The sequence below is a fragment of the Scardinius erythrophthalmus genome (assembly GCF_964197995.2).
Source record: "Scardinius erythrophthalmus genome assembly, chromosome: 24".
NCBI classification, from domain to species: Eukaryota; Metazoa; Chordata; class Actinopteri; order Cypriniformes; family Leuciscidae; genus Scardinius; species Scardinius erythrophthalmus.
In genome coordinates, this window is record NC_138244.1 from 18290686 (window position 1) to 18312669 (window position 21984).

A 21984-nucleotide genomic window follows, 5' to 3' on the forward strand; every position below is an offset into this window, starting at 1 on the left:
TGAGGGAACATGAATTAAATATAATGATGTGCACGGATAAATCATTTATAATAAATGTGGAAATAGAATGTTATCTAGCTAAATCCATTTCCTTAAATGTAATGATTATCTATACTTTCAGGTTAATACTTCTTAAAAACTGCTTCTGTCACATTCCTTGGCACGATCTTCAACTGAATGTCAAAAGAGAAACGTGACGCATTTCTCCTCTTCAGTTGCACAAGGGATTTTACTCAATATTAGGTGAAATGCACAGTTGCACAAAGGCACACTTTGAAAATCCATTGGAGAAAGTGTATCCAACAGCCTAGACACCTTTGGTTTACTGTTTTAGCTTTGCCTTCTATTGGTATAGACTAATTTTAATCTTGCACTATATTTAGTATGGATAGTAGTATGCACAGTATAGTACACACTAGGGTGGGTCTCTAACTTTCCAGACACACACCCACATCTTTCTCCCTGACTTGAGACAAGGCTGCCCAAAATTACTATAAGACAACACCAGAATGTCAATGAAAAATGGTGAAGGGACACAATAATTTTAGTAAATGTTATATTAAACAACATATTCTTTTATTTACTGCTGACAAAATAATACAAAATAGAACAAATTTTAAATGTTAACCGTTTCAGTGTGGTCAAGGATTCTTTTAAAATGTACAAAATGTAGTCATACGCAGCGTTATACACAACATTGTTTTTTGTTGGTTGTATATAATATCAAGTGGTAGAAAGTGCTTTTGAAAAATCAAAAATCAAGTACAGAAATCAAGATGGTGTCTTTCCATCTTCACCGCTTTGGCTTTTTTGCAGGTCTTTCATTAGCTTGAATCTCATGTTGTCCTTCCATCCCTGTGCCTTACGAATGCCTTTTTTATTCTTCTTTTTAGGTGATTGATTCAGATTGCCTGTTTTAGTTGAGCTGGCTGGTTGTGGCGGTCTGACAGCGTTGTTTCCTTGCCGTTGTTTAGGTCCTGTCCCAACTTTTGCCTGTATGAAGTAGAAAAGTTACATTTGATAAATCATGACATAACACAATTTGGATGGTAGTACTGCAGTTTTAGACTAAAGGTTGTTGGTTCAAATCCCCATAGTGGATGTCCATGAACTGGAGAATCAGAGAGATCTGATCTCTTGCCAATGCCCCAGCATACCTCAGGACATGCATAAAGAGTGGGCATGTCTTTACAGGACAGTGTGAGCACTAAGCTCAGTAGTTTACACAATCGAGGCACCTCCCAGATTCTGGTGTAGGTTTATGCTTCAATTAAATTTTAAGTGTTAGGTTTCCTCAGGCAGTGCTTCAGTCGGGACCAATTCAATGATGTAATTGTGTTACAGAGCGTAGAGTAGGATGGGTGTGATTGTTCCTACCTGTCCCTACACATGTCGCAAGAGCATTAGACCAGCGTATAAAGAGAACAACCACAATCATTCAAAAACAACCAGTCAAATTTTACATTTACAGATGCACCAATATTACAATTCTCAGATACTGATAATTATTTTCATGTCATGTAATCGATAAATGGCTGATATTAAAATTTGACACTATTTTGTCGTAAAACGGTTAGACTGATTAATTTTTTTTTTAAAGTGAATTTAGGCATTATAAAAGTACAACATGAAAAATAGATATTCTTGACATTTGTTAAAGACTACAACAGTTATTAAATTATCAGTGTTATTAAAATAAACTTTAAGGAAGCTTTAGATGACGACAAAAGGTCTAAATGCAAAAATAAGGGAAATGAGTAAAGATTAGTAATATCACAAATTTTGCAGTTGGTTGCGATGTGCTATTATAATCATTAATGTCCATTGTATAATACCTGAGGTTAGAGATATGTAGAAACGGTAATCCTAAGTATGAGCAGTGTTTGCTATATCAAGCATCGCTATAGCCAAGACGACACTTTGAAATTAAGTGAAACAAAGTTAGGCACTACTAAAGTTAACTTACCATCAATTCTTATACAAACAGATTCAGATTCATGGCATAACTGACAGATCGTCCTGCTAGAGAGAATGGGTGTGGTAACTCTGCAATGTTGTTTTTTGGGATTTCATAGAAAAAATGTCCACTCTGATTTTTCATGTTGACTGTGAGTGTGTGAATATATTTGATTAAAATATGTATATCCCTTTAAAACAACTTTAAAACAAGACTTTAAGTGCTCAAGGGCTTCAGACATTGCTCGAATCAGCAACCTTCCAGTTATCAAATCTGAGCAACCTGGAAATACTGGATAAAAGGTATGTTGCAGGCTAAATTCGAACCCACATAAGCACTGTTGTTCAACATGTCTGAAGCATATATGCGAACCAGCAACCCTCCAATTATTAGGGATGCTCCGATACCAGTTTTTTCAGAACCGATCCGATCCGATACCAAAAATTCTGAGTATTGACCGATACCAATACCGATCCGATACCAGTGCAGTTTTTTTTTTAAATCAAGTAGAATTTCTGTAACTCTGTGTGTTGAAATGATAATCACTATTTTGTGTTAAACACAATCTACTTAATACAGACTAGACAACTTAGTTATAAAGAAAAACAAATAAAAAATGTATGATCATAATCTATGACAAACATGCTATTATAAACTAGATTAGTGGATAATTCATCAGTAAAATTTATTCTAGAAAAATCACAAGTGTAGTAATAAAAGTAATAAATCTGGTAAAACTTTAGACATTGCAATTTTTATTGTTGTAAAATACATTCATGAAAAACAAGATCAAAAAGATTTTAAAAATGTAGGCTAGCCTACTATAAAATTAAGATTTTTTTTTATAGCGCAGCTGAAGCAGCAACATATGAAAGATAGGGCAGAACAAGAAAGTCTATTAATAATCTTTCATTGCGCAAAAGTATTATAATACGAAAGGCTCCAATACAGTGCGGCACAAAGCGCTTATGCACAACCCGTGTGCAGAATGATGCGCTCGAAGCAACACGAGTCACAGCGCGCAGCGCGTCGAGTCCACATTAAACACAGTTCAAAGCACTGAGGAAATACATATTGATGCGTAGTGTATTATACAGTATCTATCTGTGCAATAGTTTATTCAGCCTTTTCTTTTAACAGTTTTAAATTTCAGTTACTGTGCGCGTGAAGAACAGTCATAGTGCTCTACTCCATTGTGATCCAACAGACACCCGGTAGATAGTAACATGATTAAGGTACAGCAATACAGACCAGCAAGATAAAGTCATTTTATGCGAAACCATAGAACTTTATCTACAGATCAAGTACAATAATATTAACATTGAATCATCTTGTTGAGAGTTTCATCGCGTAGACTGATGTAACTGAACGCGCTGTTTGAATGCTGGAGAATGATTGACAGCTGCAGCGGAGGAAAGAGTTTACGTGAACTTGAATTTAACGACTTAAATATTCATTTCTACCTCATATTAGACTATTAAATGGCTTCTGAACACTTATAATATAGTGCACGAAAACTTTATAGTGCTTTATAATACATTTGTGCCTTTTGTGGGGCTTAACAATGACAGAATAGTAATACGCACAATATCGGATTTGGATCGGCTTCGTGTGATCGATAACCGATCCGGCCAAAATGGCAGTATTGGAGCCGATACCGATACTGAATATCGGATCGGCGCATCCCTACCAATTATCAACTCTTATAATCACTACACCACCCCACCTCTGGAAATACTGGATAAACTGTATGTTGCAGGCTAAATTCGAACCCAAATTTCCCACATAAGCACTGTGATTTAACATATCTGGAACATATATGTGAACCAGCAATCTTCAATTTTCCAACTCTGAACTATAACCACTACACCACACCCCCTGGAAATACTGGATAAAAGGTAAGTTGCAGGCTAAATTGGAACCCAAATTTCCCACATAAGCACTGTGGTTCAACATGTCTGGAGCACACATGGGCCAGGATGGTCATACCTGAGCGGGTGGACGTGGGGGGAAGGTGCAGGGCGGTCTGCTGTGTTTCTGGTGAAATGGCAGGACATGCAAGGGGTCTAGGGGAACCCAGGGTACCCCTGGCGACACAGCAGGGGGTCCGCAGTGAGCAGTCTGCAGGTGGTACAAACTGCGAGCAGACTTGGTCTCATTGCTGGCTTTGAAGATGGTCACAAAACCCTCACGAGGTTTGTGGACCATCAGGTACCGTCCTTCCTGTAAACTGGGAAAGGTGGTAAAAGACATAAGCACAAACGCATAGAGATTGGCTGCTTTATTAAATGCAACAAATACACAGTATGTAAAACCTAAAGTTGATTTGTGTCATTTTTTAATCTTAAAAGACTTTCTCATATCCCAGGTAATATGCAGAGATAACTATGTTTCAATATCTCCACCAGCTCAACTCAGAACCAGTGGCTCAACCAATAGTGTGCATTTTGGGCGGGACTATCTGTTTGCCTTATCAATGGCAAGGGGAATGTTCTTCCGGCTTGTCAGCACATAAATTACACATTCACACACTTTCAAGGACTGATTGAAAGACTGATTTCACATTAAAAATGCATCTTGCAAATGGGAAAGTAACAAATTTAAATGGATATAAGAAGTAAAAGAAACTCACGCTGAGACTTTTTTCATTAAGTGGTAGAGAGTGTTTAAACATCTAGTTGGCCTGAAAAAGAAATCACATTAAATTCCATTAAAACTTGTTTGAAGAGATATAGCCTAATATTAATTATATATATATATATATATATATTACAACAATATGTCAGATAAACATATGGGGTAAGTTGTCAAACATGCATGCACTATAAATAAAAACGGCTAAAGCGTTCTCAAATCAGGCGTTTTATTTAAACACTTTCTATGTTCCAGAGATTTACTCACCTGAAGTCACAGGTGATGTTCTGAATCCAGTCGTCAGGTAACTTCTGCATCTGCACCACTTCTGATGTGTGTGCGTTGATGCGACCTACACACACAAATAGATAGTTTTTTTTTATAGTCTATAATCTTTTAATAAAGATAATACTTCAGTTCATTTTCCATAATGGTTGGTTAGGCTACACTTCTATGTAACAGTCAATATCTAAAACAAGTCTGCAAAGCAGTGTGAACTAAAAGCACTACTACATTTTCATTAGTTAAAATGAAGATGAAATAAAATATAAATAACAGACGAAAAACTTCAATGTTAAAACGAAATGCTGCTGGGCAACTAACTGAAACAAAATAAGTTTGAGCTGAACTACTAAAACAAATAAATTAAAGCTAAATAAATCTATTTAAGACAAAAACACTTTAACTAAAACAAACTAAAACCAAAAATAAAAGCTAATGCAAAATATTAAATACTAAATAACAATATAAATAAAACGACATTAAGACCACTGCAGAGCCTTAAACCAGCTTGTAGTCCGTTAAAAAACTGAAGAACATCTAATTCTGCGTCAACAGGGGATGCAGAACAAAAGGACGTATTGACTCGCAACACAGACTGTGAGAAACATTGTAGATGTTGCAATAATTGTTCACACGTTGTGTCCGTCTATTGTATCTATGCCTCGTAATATTTCACAATGATGGTGTTGTTCAGAGTTCATGCCAGAAGAAGTTCTCCACACCCGTACTTGTTCATCTGTGTATGAGAGATGCTGCTCTAGTCTGTCGATGAGCTACAATTGATGCAGTTTATATCTATTAATGGATTATTAATAATAATTAAAAAATGCCAATAACTGATATAATGCAGATATATTGTGCATCTCTGGTGTTTGTATCACTCGCTTTGTCTGTGTTCCAACACTCGCTGCTTTGGCTTCTATTTTTTGTGTTACACTTTATTTGGAAACACTTTATTTTACAGTGTCCTTGTTACACGTTACATGTAGTTACTATAGTAATAGCAGTAAATTATGCACAATTGCATGCAACTAACCCTCAACCAAACCCTTAATCCTACCCCTGGAGTAAGTACATGTAGTTAATTAATATTACTCAGTATTTAAACATAATTACACTGTAACAACGTGTCTCCGTTACAGTGTAATTATACATTTAAGCATATTAATTTAATTTTAAATGAAATGCTACTAAATTTCTGAAACATTGCATTCAGTTTGCACTTAAGTATATTTCTGTAATAAGTACTTTTTCACAAGCAATATTATTTCACCTACATATGCTCATGCAAATATTTCAGAACACATGAAGTGCACCAAGTAACACTAGATTTAATAAAGATTGGTGCTAAGAACAGAAATGTGTAGAAGTACAAACTGTTCCAAAAGGCACCAGCCTATTCTGTTATCAGTAGGGCTGGATCCTGGACTAGACCCAAAGAAAAGACCAGATTCCTTTAATAAGCCTAGAAGAATCTCTAAAGCAAACGGTTTGTCAGAGCGAGGCTCTACTGCATTCTTCTGTGATTCAGAGATATTTACACTACAGGCACAGACTGCTGTCGTGCATATTACAAGCATTCTTAGTGTCACTGTGAATGTTATAGGCTTCCATAAGGTGGATACAAACATCACAGATCTATCTACCTTTACTATATATAAATTTAGCTAAATGCTCCAAAGTTAAAGTTCAGCAGTCAGAAAAGGAGTATCTTTTCCTCTTTTTCCCCTACTGACGTTGAAACCCAAGTAGCCCTACACCCACACTGACATGTCATACATACAGATGCATTCTTCAGCAGCCCTTTCAAAGCTGTAATGTTGGTAGCTATGGCAACCCTGACTCAAAACAGTGAGTCATGGGTCATGAGAGAGGCATGCTGGGAGTTTGTGGGAAGTTCGCTTTTGTGCTGACTCCCCGATTACCAAAACTAACACTTGAGAAAAAAAGAAGAAAAAACTTCTGCCTGTGTAAATTTGCTTGATTAAAAAAAAATGTGATTTGAACTTTTCTGATGGTATTTTGCGAGTTGATACAACTAATATTTGTCAGTCTTGTGATTTGCCTAAAATGGTTTAAAAAGTAGTTGTTGTTTTTTCCCAATTAAAGGAACCATTTCAGCCATTGTAACAAAGCAGATTCAAGTAATAAGTAAAATACAGTAAAATGAAAATTATTTTATAAAAACAATTCTATATAAAAATCATAAAATAATAAATAAAAAAATATATGATAATATATTATTAATATGATAAAATAATACGCATTTTTTTGCTTGCATATGTTTTTACTACAACTTTTAAAGCAAATCATATTAAAATGCTTTAATTTAATTTGATGCAACAACAAAAATCACTGAATCTGTCATGAATTGATTAATCAATGTCCACCTACATATATTTTTACTACAACATTTTAAAGCATGAAACATGCTTTAATTTGATTTAATAGGTAGTGCAAACGAATCAGTTATTAATTTTTATTAACATACAGTACAGGTCAAAAGTTTGGAAACATTTCTACCTCAAGAAGTTTCTTCTGCTCATCAAGCCTGCATTTATTTGATCAAAAATACAGAAAAAAAACAGTAATATTGTGAAATATTATTACAACTTAAAATAATAGTTTTCTATTTGAATATACTTTAAAAAATAACTTATTCCTGTGATGAATTTTCAGCATCATTACTCCAGTCTTCAGTGTCACATGTGACATCCAGTCAATCACATGATCCTTTAGAAATCATTCTAATATCTTGATTTATTATGAGTGTTGGAAACAGTTCTGCTGCCTAATATATTTGATGAATAAAAGGTTAAAAAGAACTGCATTTATTAAAAATAAAAAAATATTTTCTAATAATATAAATCTTCTTTACTATCACTTTTTATCAATTTAACACATCCTTGCTGAATAAAAGTATTAATTTATTTCCAAAAAAAGAAAGAAAAAATTACTGACCCCAAATTACTGACCAGTAGTGTATATTGTTGTTACAAAAGATTTCTATTTTTAAAAAAATTTGCTTTTTTTTTTTTTTTTTACTTTTTATTCAAAGTATCTTAAAGTATCACAGGTTATGAAAAAAATATTAAGCAGCAGAACTGTTTCCAACTTTGATAATAAATCATCATATTAGAATGATTTCTAAAGGATCATGTGATAGACTGGAGTAATGATCCTGAAAATTCAGCTTTGCATCACAGAAATAAATGATAATTTAAAGTATAATAAATTGAAAACCAATTATTTTAAATTGTAATAATATTACATTTTTGATCAAATAAATGCGGGCTTGATGAGCAGAAGAAACTTATTTCAAAAACATTAAAAATAGTAATGTTTCCAAACTTTTGACCTGTACTGTATTTTACAAAAACATTTTAAAGCATTTTTTGTCTTTATAATGGCAAAAATTATAAAATCAAATTCAAAGTAATTGAATTTGAAGTGATTCAATTATATAATAATTCAACTGTGAATCAGTTGAATTAGTTATAAACTGATTTATTGAAACAGTCTAAACAGACATTTTTGCTACTGAAGTTTAAGAGATTGCTTATAGATTGCATACTTTCTTCTCTATATCTGGTGACATTTCCATCAAATAGATTCATGACAGTCACAATAAAATGTCATAACTTTTCATGACCACTAAAGGGGAAAAAACACAGATTCCATCAAGTCTCTTACTTATGAAAGACACGGTACTGGAGTGCAGAAGTTTCTCGGCCCACAGCTGACAGGCCTCGGAGTGGGTCAGACTCTCGGCTCCGTAGCACAGCTGATACTCCAGCTTGGGTAAGACATGCACTGGGATGGCCTAAATAAAACCAGACTCAATCATTATACACTCAAACGGCATTTTTGAGTCACTATACTCTATAAACAGATGCAGAAGAGCTTCTTTTTCAGAACAAGCAGTTTTGACCTACGTTTGTGAACCCTTAACTGGAAAGAGTCTGTTAGTACACTGATAAGACTTAAAAGTCGACTCTACAGCTCCGCACAGGAAAGCAGACTGTTTGAAAATATCAAAATATAAAGAATAATACCTGACATATTGACATACAGACTCAAATCCAATAATAATGTCAATAAAAGGTTGCTAAAAATCAGTCGAAAATTATAACTAATAATAATAAGATGCATTGTGGGTGTTTACACAGGATCTGACGAGTCTGATGATGTTTGAAACTCTTCAACCTGGGCCAAATAAAGCAACATTTTCACAAAAGGTGTATTGTGTTTGTGTTTTGAGTCACTATACTCTATAAACAGATGCAGAAGAGCTTCTTTTTCAGAACAAGCAGTTTTGACCTACGTTTGTGAACCCTTAACTGGAAAGAGTCTGTTAGTACACTGATAAGACTTAAAAGTCGACTCTACAGCTCCGCACAGGAAAGCAGACTGTTTGAAAATATCAAAATATAAAGAATAATACCTGACATATTGACATACAGACTCAAATCCAATAATAATGTCAATAAAAGGTTGCTAAAAATCAGTCGAAAATTATAACTAATAATAATAAGATGCATTGTGGGTGTTTACACAGGATCTGACGAGTCTGATGATGTTTGAAACTCTTCAACCTGGGCCAAATAAAGCAACATTTTCACAAAAGGTGTATTGTGTTTGTGTATTGGCATGGGTCCAGCTCACCCTGAAGGTCTCTTTGTCGTGTCTCGGGTGAGCGATGTCCACACTGCTGCGCACCATGAACAGAACGTCCAGCAGACTGTAGAGTTTGTACAGAACGCTGCCCTCTGCTGGAGGATCATAGTCCCTCTCATCCTCAGCACTGACCTGAAGATCCTCCCTCAGAAGACCTGCGACACACAGACAGATAGATAGATAGATAGATAGATAGATAGATAGATAGACAGTCAGACAGACAGACAAACAGATATGTACATACAGATGATAGATAAAGACAGCCAGCTAAATAGATAGATATTATTTTAAATGCATATTATTTAAAATAAGGATATATAGTATAAAATATAAATTTTAAATTCTGATATATATATAATCAAGATATCTAAACCTGCAATAATAAAAATTCGGCACAAAAATAACTTAAATATTAAAAATAACAATATTATAATTTAAACTTGATTATTCAAAGACTGAAAATGATGATGACTTGATTTTTGACTTTCATTCTTTGTCAGTTACTGATTTTGTCAATTCATATTTAGGTTAAAATAAAGAAAAAAGTATTATTTCAAAATATGAAATACAAAATGTGAGATAGTGTATTAAGCACTAACGTTTTCTTTGAGGGGCCACCAGCACAGGCACGGCAGCAGGCATTGTACCGTCCTCTCCCTGTCCCTCTCTGGACTCCAGGTACGAGGTCACACACTGTTTGACCAGGGAGTGTGTTTTAGGTTCTGGAGGTTTATCTTCTGGGACAGGCGCTTTCACAGCCTCCTGGTTCTTGCTGGGGGTGGATTTCAGCATGGCGTCCTGCATCCGTAAAATCTGTCCGAGTTGATCGCACTCGCCGGATATTCTTGGTCTTTTGATGCCTTTCTTTGTTCCTTTGCCCAGAGGGTTAGTGGGGCCTGTTGTTGCTGGGTCGGGCGCTCGGGGGGAGGACACCTCGCCTGGTGTCACCTGGGTCTGTGAGGAGACTATGTGATCGATAACTAGTCGTTCTTCGTCAGAATCCGAATCCTGGTCACCCTTGTCTTCCATTAACCGTCTAGGCCGCTTGGTGGGAGGACACTGAACAGAAGACACTTTTGAATCTTCACTCGCACTTTCATGCATTGCAGCGTTTCCTCCGTCAGCCAAAGACGAGTCGGTCTCTCCTTGTTCCTCAGCCACGGTCAACTCAAGGGGTTCTGTGGGAGTGTTTTGAGATGTTGAGGTGTGCTTTGACGTACCTAAAGAGTCTGTCTGTTTCTTGGGGCTTGTGGTGAGTTGAGATGGATTTGTACAAGCTGTTTTTGGTTCATTCTGTTCCTTGACTTTCTTACTGGGCTTGTAGGATTCCCCAAATGACTCCAGGTCTGTTAGATCAGTCTCAAAATCCATTCCAGCATCATCAAATGCAACCACATTCCTGGAGTTTTTGTCCTGGGCACAGTAAAGCGAAGTAAATATTATTCACAATATAACTTTATATTTTAAATATTTGTTTCACTCACTCTTATTTGACTTTTATTTATTTAGCAGATGCTTTCATTACAAAACTGCACACTGTAAAGAGTGCTAACCTGCAACTGTTACCTTAAAGAGCTATTTCTACCTGAAAAAAAAAAAAAAAACAAAAAAAAAAACGTTTTGATGGTATACCTATGTATTTATGTTGATTCAGTGATGTATAATAATATTTTTGACTTGAATAAAATCAGTTAATGTAGATGTTACCATTTTTAGGTTGCCATCAATGTACTATTTTAATCATAGTTTACCATAGAAATACCATAGTAACTGCAATAATTGATCCTGTGAGACAATAACATATTAATATGGACTGTGCTTTAAATGTTATGCTTTCAGAATCCTTCTGTAATTTTTAGGGGTTCAAGCACGAAGTGCTGAAACCCTATTGTAATTGTACTGATTTTTATTATTATTATTATTATTATTATTATTATTTTCCCCTTAAACGCATCGTGCAGACCAAACCGTAAGAGCTGGAACCTTGAAACTTGGCCAAATGGTAGTCCTCAATTTGGGGAGAACCTATAAAAGTATGACCCCGATTGGCCCATAGGTGGCGCTATAGCAACCAAAAGCGCAAAACTGCTCATAACTACTAGACCGTATGTCGTAGACTCAAGTGTCTTATATCATTGGAAAGCTGGACGCCTGACGAACAAAACGTATATCTCCGATTTCATTTCCGCCATGATAGATTTTCCGCCATTTTGAATTTTGTCAAAAACCTACTTTTGCGAACTAGTCCTAGGTTTTTCGCCCGATCGGAACCAATCCAGTGCAGAAATGTTCTCTTGAGTCTGAATATCAAAAACTATCGAAAAAAAGTTGAAATTTCGATTCACGGACGCTAAGGGGCGCCAAAACGTACGTCGTGGGCAGGGCCTATTTTACTAAAATGGCTATAACTCCAGAAGTAAATGAGGTATCTTCACCAAACTTGGTACACATGTGTAAGAGGTCAATCTGAGGTCACAGTAAAAAAACCGCGGCGATTGGCCACATGGTGGCGCTATAACATGAAAAAAACATAAAACAGGCTATAACCACCTGACCGTTAGTCCGATTGACTTGAAAATTGGTATGCAGTGTCTTGGTCCAAGGTGCCATGTATGTGTATGAGGACATTGGCGTATCTCAAAAAACATGGCCGCCATCGGCCAATGAAATTTGAGCACCTATTAGACAAGGTTAACGGAGGCCGATCGGAACGAAACTCGATGGGCATGTTCGACTCAAGGCCCTAGAGGTCTGTAAGAATTTTGAAAGAAATCGGCCACTAGTTGGCGCTAACGAGTTTTATGGCTCTGTAATCACGTGGTGTTACAAATATCCACACAATATGCATATCATTTGATAGATCTCCTCATCCTGAACAACTTTGCCTCAAGAACCATTGCTGTCAATCAAACCGTTCATTAAATATTCGCAAACATGTTAAAAACCTACTTTTGCGAACTAGTCCTAGGTTTTTCGCCCGATCGGAACCAGACCAGTCTAGGACAATTCTCTGGACTCTCTAGATCAAAAACTATCAAAAAAAAGTTGAACTTTTGCATTTGGATGGCTCTAATAGGGTCATTTATAAAATGGGCGTGTCAAAATACATTAAAAAGCCTATAAATCCTAAATAAAAACTCAGAACTTCACAAAAAGTGGTCAGCATATGTGACATAACATCATTAACAAGCATGAAAAATTCTATGGAGATCGGACGATAGGTGGCGCTATAACTGTTAAAAAGCTTTAAAATCATATATTTCCTATGGTAAACTGCCTGTATTGGCTGTAAATGGTCTTTTCCATCTCTGATCATATAATTTTCATATCATAATGTTCAAAACTAGTGCAATACAATTCTCTGGACTCACTAGATCAATAATTGTCAGAAAAAGTTGAACTACTTCATTTGGATAGCTATAATAGGTTCACTTCAAAATCTGGCCTTTACCAAGTGTCCCCGAAAGCCTATATCTCTTTAATCAATGCTCAGACCTTCTTAAAAACAAGTCAGAACGTGTGAAATATCACCCTGAACAAGCATGAAAATTTTCAGACAGATCGGACAAAATTTGCCTCTATAACAGTTAAAAAGGTGAAAATGATATGAATTAATGGCATGTTAAGCCAATAAGTGGTATTTTACTGCCCCCCGCTGTTTAAAATAGTAATTTTCTCATATTGGTATTGGTATCAGCCATGGTAAATCATGATAAATGATGGTGTGTGTGTGTGTGTGTGTGTGTGTGTGTGTGTGTGTGTGTGTGGTACAAATATAACAAAGGTTTTATTTTCCAACATGAAAACAAACATAACAGAGTGCTAGTGCACAAACAATAACCGACAATGATAATGGATGAGAGGGGAACTTAAATACACAGATCAAGACAAGGACAACAGGTGACGGTTATGATGATGAGGAGCAGGTGATGATGAGGAGGGTGATGAGGAGCAGGTGCAGGTAATGACGACAGATAGTGAATGTGATGAAGACAGAAGGTGAATGTGATGAAGGTGAATGTGACACCAATATCACTAAAACATTTGTGTGTGTGTGTGTGTGTGTGTGTGTGTGTAGCATTATTGTGTGTAGCATATGTAGCAAGTATGCATTATTGAGTTAACATGGAAACACTGGTTTGCTTTAGTGCAGAAAACTGGTCAAAATCATGAGGTTTAAAGTGAAAGTGAGCCAATAAGTGGTCTTCTACTGCCCTCTGCTGGCCATTCTACTTATTAATTAAATTTTTCCACATGTGCTTGCATTTATACTTGAATACACACTAAAAATCACTTATATAGCAATAACTATTATAACACAATCATATTTTGTCAGTGTTAATCACTTTATTTGCACTGACACTTCAAATAATTGCTAGTAATGTGGTAAATCATGGTAAATCATGGTTAACTATGCTGTGTGTGTGTGTCTGTGTGTGTGTGTGTGTGTGTGTGTGTGTGTGTGTGTGTGTGTGTAAGCATGCATTGAGTTAACATGGATAAACTGGTTTGCTTTAGTGCAGAAAACTGGTTTAAAGTGAAAGTGAGCCAATAAGTGGTCTTCTACTGCCCTCTGCTGGCCATTCTACTTATTAATGAAATATTTCAACATGTGCTTGCATTCATACTTGAATACACACTAAAAAAATCACTTATATAGCAATAACTTTTATAACACAATCATATTTTGTCAGTGTTAATCACTTTATTTGCACTGACACTTCAAATAATTGCTAGTAATGTGATAAATCAGGCTAGAAACATGGTAAATCAAAGTAAATAATACTAGATTGTCGTTTATCTCCTGGTAAATAATACTAGAACGTGGTATATCATGGTAAATCATGGTTAACTAAACTGTGTGTGTATGTGTGTGTGTGTGTGTGTGTGTGTGTGTGTGTGTGTGTGTGTGTGTGTGTGTGTGTGTGTGTGTGTAAGCATGCATTGAGTTAACATGGAAAAACTGGTTTGCTTTAGTGCAGAAAACTGGTTTAAAGTGAAAGTGAGCCAATAAGTGGTCTTCTAGTGCCCTCTGCTGGCCATTCTACTCAATAATGAAATATTTTAAGTCAAGTCAAGTCAAGTCAAGTATATTTGTATAGCGCTTTTCACAATACAGATTGTATCAAAGCAGCTTCACAGTATTAAATTAAAATAATACAACAAGGTTTGTTTCTAGTGGAATTTATTGATAAAATCAAATTAGATATCCCCAGAATATCCCCAACTGAGCAAGCCAAAGGCAACAGTGGCAAGGAACCGAAAAACTCCATCAAGTGACCTAATAGTGTCCTAAAACTCCATCAGGTGACCCAATGGAGAAAAAAAAAACCTTGGGAGAACCCAGGCTCAGTCGGGGGCCAGTTCTCCTCTGGCGTTTATTAACTAGAGGCCGGATTGTAATTTGAACTGTAAGATTAAAAATATTATATGAATGCCTGGCTGAAGAGATGCGACTTTAATCTAGTTTTAAACTGGGAGAGCGAGTCTGAGCAACGAACAGTATCAGGAAGGCTATTCCAGAGTTTTGGAGCTTTTACATGTGCTTTTGCATTCATACTTGGACACACACTAAAAATCACGTATATAACTAACTATTATAACACAATAATATTTTGTCAGTGTTCATCACCTCATTTGCACTGACACTTCACATAATTGCTAGTAATGTGGTTAATCATGCTAGAAACATTGTAAATCATAGTAAATAATACTGAAATGAGGTGTATCAAGGTAAATCATGCTAGAATCCTAATAAATCATTCTGGAACATGGTATATGATAGTAAATCATGCTAGAATCATATTAAATAATTCTAGAATGTGGCAAATCGTTGTGGGAGGAGCCTATTTTACTCAAATGGCTATAACTCAAGAAGTAAATGAGATATCTTCACCAAACTCAGTACACATGTGTATGGGTTCAATTTGAGGTCACAGTAAACAATTTTATGGAGATCGGACCATAGGTGGCGCTATAACTGTTAAAAAGCTTTAAAACCATATATATCCCATGGCAAATTGCCTGTATTGGCTGTAAATGGTCTTTTCCATCTATTATGTCAGTGGTTACATGCTTGCTAAATAAATCTTAATAACTTTTGATGCTTTTGTGCTTAAATGCCTTAAAGGCCTTAACTGCTTGAACCCCGATAAATGCTGCTTGCAGCTTTAATATTATTTATTTTTGATGATAGTGTTGGCTAATACCAAGTTACCAGCTTTAATAATAATAAAATAATATATCTGTTAAGCACACACATACGTACATACACTGAACAAAATTATAAACGCAACACTTTTGTTTTTGCCCCCATTTTCCATGAGCTGAAGTCAAAGATCTAAGACTTTTTCTATGTACACAAAAGGCCTATTTCTCTCAAATATTGTTCACAAATCTGTCTAAATCTGTATTAGTGAGATAACACTATGAGTGTGAGATAACACTGCGTTAGTCCCCTCCGACCCACATTTTAGAGTGGCCTTTTATTGTGGCCAGCCTAAGGCACACCTGTGCAATAATCATGCTGTCTAATCAACATCTTGATATGCCACACCTGTGAGGTGGATGGATTATGTCAGCAAAGGAGAAGTGCTCACTAACACAGATTTAGACAGATTTGTGAACAATATTTGAGAGAAATGGGCCTTTTGTGTACATAGAACAAGTCTTAGATCTTTGAGTTCAGCTCATGAAAAATGGGGGCAAAAACAAAAGTGTTGCGTTTATAATTTTGTTCAGTGTATATATACATACTTAGAAACATTTCTTATTAATTTTCAAAACCATTTTTGTTGCTTAATATTTTTTGTAAACAACCATTCAAAAGTCTGGTGTATATATATATATATATATATATATTTTTTTTTTTTTTAATGAGCCAATAACAAAAATGAATTAATAAATAATCTGCAATATTTATTATTTATTTATTCCACTGTTTGGTGTTTTGTGTTCCTTTACTTCCCTGAATTGACCTTACCTCAGGAGGGGGGTTCATTTCTAAGGATATCTCTTCTGAAGTGAGGAAAAATACAGGTCGTGACACAGTCTTCTTGAATGTCAGCTTGACGCTCTCCTCATGAAACAGCAGACTCTTCTCTCTCCAGCTCATCTCTGTCTTCAGCAGAGGCGGATCAATGTATGCCGTCTTACTCTGACTGCTGCCTGTTAACCACACCACATTCACTGCGACTGACTCTCTTAACTGTCTGGATTACAATCTTCTGGTGTCATAAAATGACCCCTCACCTTTATTAGGATTCATTTTGACCCAAATGGGCAGCTCCCATGCTTCCGTGAACTCTGTACTGTTATTCAGGAGCTGAAGGAAAGCCTCTTTGGATAAACACACTTGTGGCTCATAAGTGGCGCTGAGTTTTTCCGCGTTGCTGTCATTGCTGATGGCCTGCAGAAATCAAGAGACATCAGGATTCAGACTCAAGAACTTTGATTTCTACAGGCATATTAAATGAATTTCATGAGGTGAAAGGACAGAGATTTTTAGGTGGCTCCTACTCTTATTGGAGGTCTTGGGCCCCTCAGTCATTGGCTCCAGTTCCTGGTTAACCGGCCTAGATACTACGTTTATTCTTTTAAATATTTTAGAGGGATAATTCAGATCAAAGGTAGCAGTGCCACCTAGTGGTTAAGATCACATTTTGGAAGATAAAAACCTACACGCTTTTTAAGTTAGCAATAACATGGGTGAATCTAAAAAAAGAAACATTTTTGGGCCCTTCTTCTCCTGCACATTCATAATATTTTATATATATAGCACAATGAAAATGAAGTCTATTTTAGAATGATTTATATATTTTGTATTATATTTTGTTTGTAAAATTACATATTTGGGTTCTTCTTTTTTTTTATCTGCAAATTAAAAAAGTAAAAACATAAAATATATTTTACATAAGGAAAATTAAGCCTATTTTAGCATGATTCATATTTTATTGCACTACATTGTTGTATTCCTAAAAAGGGACATTTGGATCCTTTTTTCACCTGAAAATATTTCCACCTTTCTGACATAATTTTTATGACAATTCATCAAGTTGGTATACTAATAGTAATAATAATATTCATAATTATATTATTTAAATGGTATAAAATAATGTTTATATACAATGGTAGTATTTGTGCTGAATTTAATTTAATTAAGTTTTTAAAAAAGGATTATTTTTTAAATAAAAAGACAAAATATTTTTTGTAGAAAATGTGTGCAATTGTACGTTTGTATTTTGTCATTAGTTTCATGACAATGACAAAATACAAATAATAATAAGAAAAAACATTATGGGTTAAAATATGGCCATTTTATCTGAAATTCATCCATATAAAGACCAAAAACCACAAAAATTGACAGTAAAAACCACACAATCACAGACAGGCCACGTACAGTTTGTGCTGAAGTTGCTTTTTTAGCTGGAGGAACCACATTTGACACAGTCTCATAGTCTACTGCCAGTTGGGTGTCTTCTGGGATCACTTTTTTGTCTAGCATGTCCATTTTACCCTGAGGAGAATAACAGTAGACATAGATGAAACAAACAGCAGTATATCACATTCACACATTTAAGTTAATAATACAAAAATAACTATAGTGTATAGGTACCATAGCGAGAAGCTGTTTCTCAAAGTTGAGAGACATTTCAGACACAAACTTTGCACTGGTCAGGCTAGTAATCTCTTGAATGCTGTAAAACTGTGGGTAACTCTTCACATGTTCCAAGCAGGCTGTAAAATATTCCTGTTGGGGGAAATATAAAAACAATCACCATTAAAATATTAAAAAAATGATAATGAAATAATAAAAATAAAAATTAAATATAAAAAAAGCATCAATAAAATATAAAAAAATTATAATGAAATAAATAAAGATAATAAAATAAAATACAAAATTAAATTAAAATAAAAAAAAGATCATCAATAAAATAATAAAAAATGAAAGAAAGAAAAATTAAAAGAATAATAAAAAAAAAAAATATATATATATATATATAAAAAATCAATCAATCAAATTTTCAAAAATGATAATGAAATAAATTAGCATAATAAAATAATAAATCTAATTAAAATATACAAAACCCATCAATAAAATATTCAAAATGATAGTGAAAGAGTTTTTTTTATTAATTAGATTTTATTAAAATATACAAAAATCAACCAAATATTTAAAAAATGATAATGAAATAAAGAAAAATAATAAAATTAAAATATACAAAAATCATCAATAAAATATAAAAAAAATTGATAATGTAATAAAGACAAATTAACAAAAAATAAAATTAAAATATACAAAGAAATCAATCAATCAAATATTCAAGAACAATAATGAAATAAAGAAAAATAATAAAACAAAATAATAAATAAAATGTAAAAAAATGATCAAATATTTATAAACAATAATAAAATCTTAAATAAAATATTCAACAACAACTAAATTAAGAAAAGTAATAAAATTAAAACAACAGAACTTTTGAATTTGAAATAAATAAATAATTTTAACTACCTCAGAGTAGCGGGTGCTGCCTGGTGGCATATAGTTGTACCCATCAGCACATACTCTAGAAACATCTTGTAGGTATTTCATAAACTCTGTCACTTCATTCTTCACACGCTCCATCAAAGGCTTAGAAATAAGACACAAAATGAATTACCACACAAACTCTGCCTTGCATCCATGTACAGCGATCAAAACTGTCCCAGTATTACAGGCGATCAGCACTTGAGATGGTCTACCTTTGAAGCTGTGGTAGTCTTGCCGTTGAGAATGCTGAGATATGATCGGCGCTGCTTTAAGTTGATGCTGCTAAAGCAAGGGTAGGGCACTAGAGGCTCAGGGAAAGTTGGAATCTCAGTAGTCTTCACAGGTTTGGGCTGAACACGATTTTCAGTTGGTTTGCATTCAGACGAGGCCTCATCTGATGCAAGCGTGTTAATGTCTGGATCTTCAGAACATTTCACAGTCTGTGCTTCTGCTGCATCAGAGCTTTCAAAGAAATAATCATATATATATATATATATATATATATATATATATATATATATATATATATATATATATATAGATATATATAGATATAGATATATGTGTGTGTGTGTGTATCACAATATCCCTGTATATTGTCAATTACAGTATACAGAAAACTTACCATGGTAATTTCATTGAAATGTTGTACATTCAAGTATTTAGGCTATTATTTTCCCATATCATAGAATTGGTTGTTTTATAGTTGTAATCATGGTTGTTAATTAAGATGTTTTATATGTGGCTATTTGGTCTTAAATATGAATAACACGGTTTAACTACAGTTACCGTGGTAAATGTGAGTAAGATACGACCACAGTCACTCACCTGTGTAAAAGAGCATATAGTTCCTTAATGTTAGGCGCGAGAGTGAACTTGTCAAACACATCTCTCGAGAACACGAGAGGACCAGTGACAGCAGCATCTTCCCTGCGGACAAACAGACTATCTTCATTACAATTATCAATAATACGTGTTTATTTAGAGAACCATATTGTCACCTACCATTTTAACTCCATGGCGCAAATTTTTATGTAGTTCACATCATCGTTAAATCATTGTACCGACTGACTCTTGTCTGTCGCACGCTGACATTCCTCACATCATAACAGTGCGCCGATTGAATCCTCCGGGAAGAAACAAAACATGAAACAACGGTTCCGCTTCTGATCAAACGGCTGAATTTCTTATTGTTACAATTCATTTGTGCTAACCCAATGTTAGTAAAAATACTTACAGTGGTATAAGTTTTGTCATACTGAAAAATACCAATAGCTTAATTTTCAAAGTTTTGTATCAGACTTACTTGATTGTGAAATATCTTTCCTGAATCCATCGATCAATTTCAAAGGTTAAAGTAACGTTACACAGTTTAACTAAGTTAATACTAAAGTACAATTAAACGTGGATATATTTTATGTAGGTTGTGTTGTACTACGTATTTAGTTACGTAGGCTTATAAAATGTGCATACAATTATGTTTATGGCGAGACACTGACTAACATTTTGACACATTACTCATATTTTATCACAACAGTGACTATGGTATTTTAGAGAATTGTGTTTTATTTTTATGGGCTGACCTCTTTGGAAACCGCACAAACTTGTATTATGACAAACTGTGGTCGGTTTCAGGCCATAAACACCAGACATTGAGGGGGACAAGTCAGTCCAGAGACTTCCACAGAAGAGATGTATGTACGTTTTAATATTTAGACCACTTATATTATTGATTGCTATCAGGATGTGAAGAGTTTCAACCAGTATAACAAAAAGTTTATAAAAAATGAATTGCCCACCCTCCTTTTAAGTAAATCTGTTAAACTCTGCAAGCCACCTCAAACTATTTTAAGCAATATATCTAGACATAAATATTTCATGTTTTCTTTATTTTTTAACCCTTTTAACCTTTATACTGCCTCTTCTTTGAAAAAAAAAAAACTAAACTAAAAAAGGTTGTATATTGCCACATTTTTGTTATTATTTCTTGTTGACTGCTTTTTGTAATATTCCATTCCCATAACAGCTTTCCAAAACGGCTTCCACTACATCGAATCCACTTTTTGTAGTTCTTTTTTAAATGTTGTAAGATTCTGTTTCTTATTCTGCTTCTCCACTTCCATCTCTCTATCATTTCAATAAAGGCTGTGTGGAACTTATTTCAACCATATGAAAACCATAAAGAAGTATGACACATTGAATAAGAGCCCATTACAAGCAGTAAATTTTATTATGGGATAACAGCACATAAAGCACATCTAAAATCGATGTGTCAAATGCACTTTTAATAAAGGTAATATTAAAGGTACAGTTTCTAAGTACAATATAACAACATTCATATTAGAATGAAAAGTATTTAAAAGACAACATTAAATTTCTTATTTTTCTTTACAGCCGTATTTACAAAATGAATCAAAATACTTATTTTCATATTTAAGAATCAGACAAACAGAAGGAGCAAAACCACTATTGAGAAGAGACTATCTCCTAAAGAGAGTTCCAAAGAGCTGAATAAAAAGGTACATGATCAACTGTCCCCATTTTAAGATCAGTAGCAAACATGTGACGTAAAAATATGTGACAACCGCAAACCGTTCTCTGCTTTCCCCCCCACCGCAGGTTAGCAGGAGCAAAATCCATCCTGTCCCGTCCTGCCCCAGCCCTTGTGCCTCCCCTTCAGCTCAACAAGAAATAGAAGTATGCATCATTTTACATACACATATGAACACTTAAAATACATTGCATTAGTCATTTTGTTTCATAATCGTCAACTTAAAACCTAATTGGCAGGAAACAACAGGGAGAACACGGAGTGGATTGTCTATTGTCCGCCATTTTGTCTCTGCAAATGTCCAAACAGGGTTCGTGTTCAAATACATCCAACCAGGGTGCAACTGACTGGATG

At 34.6% G+C, this 21984-nt stretch overlaps 1 protein-coding gene across 2 annotated transcripts; it reads right to left on the reverse strand.

The window, feature by feature from the left end:
- Nucleotides 1–546: 546 nt before the first annotated feature.
- ice2 (interactor of little elongator complex ELL subunit 2) lies at nucleotides 547–20241 on the reverse strand. Of its 2 annotated transcripts, none has more exons than XM_081355600.1 (15): nucleotides 20085–20241; nucleotides 19908–20009; nucleotides 19292–19473; nucleotides 19062–19181; nucleotides 18165–18299; nucleotides 17949–18065; nucleotides 16802–16958; nucleotides 16533–16717; nucleotides 10150–10963; nucleotides 9539–9705; nucleotides 8567–8696; nucleotides 4859–4943; nucleotides 4590–4640; nucleotides 3947–4187; nucleotides 547–993 (listed from the first exon to the last, which is right to left on the reverse strand). In XM_081355600.1, the coding sequence occupies exons 2-15, from the start codon at nucleotides 20002–20004 to the stop codon at nucleotides 772–774; spliced, it is 2703 nt and encodes a 900-aa protein (XP_081211726.1). In that variant the 5' UTR covers nucleotides 20005–20009; nucleotides 20085–20241; the 3' UTR covers nucleotides 547–771. The 2 variants fall into 2 exon arrangements, with proteins under 2 accessions (XP_081211726.1, XP_081211725.1); XM_081355599.1 differs by having other exon boundaries at nucleotides 19292–19541; nucleotides 20085–20225.
- Between the last annotated feature and the right edge of the window lie 1743 nt (nucleotides 20242–21984).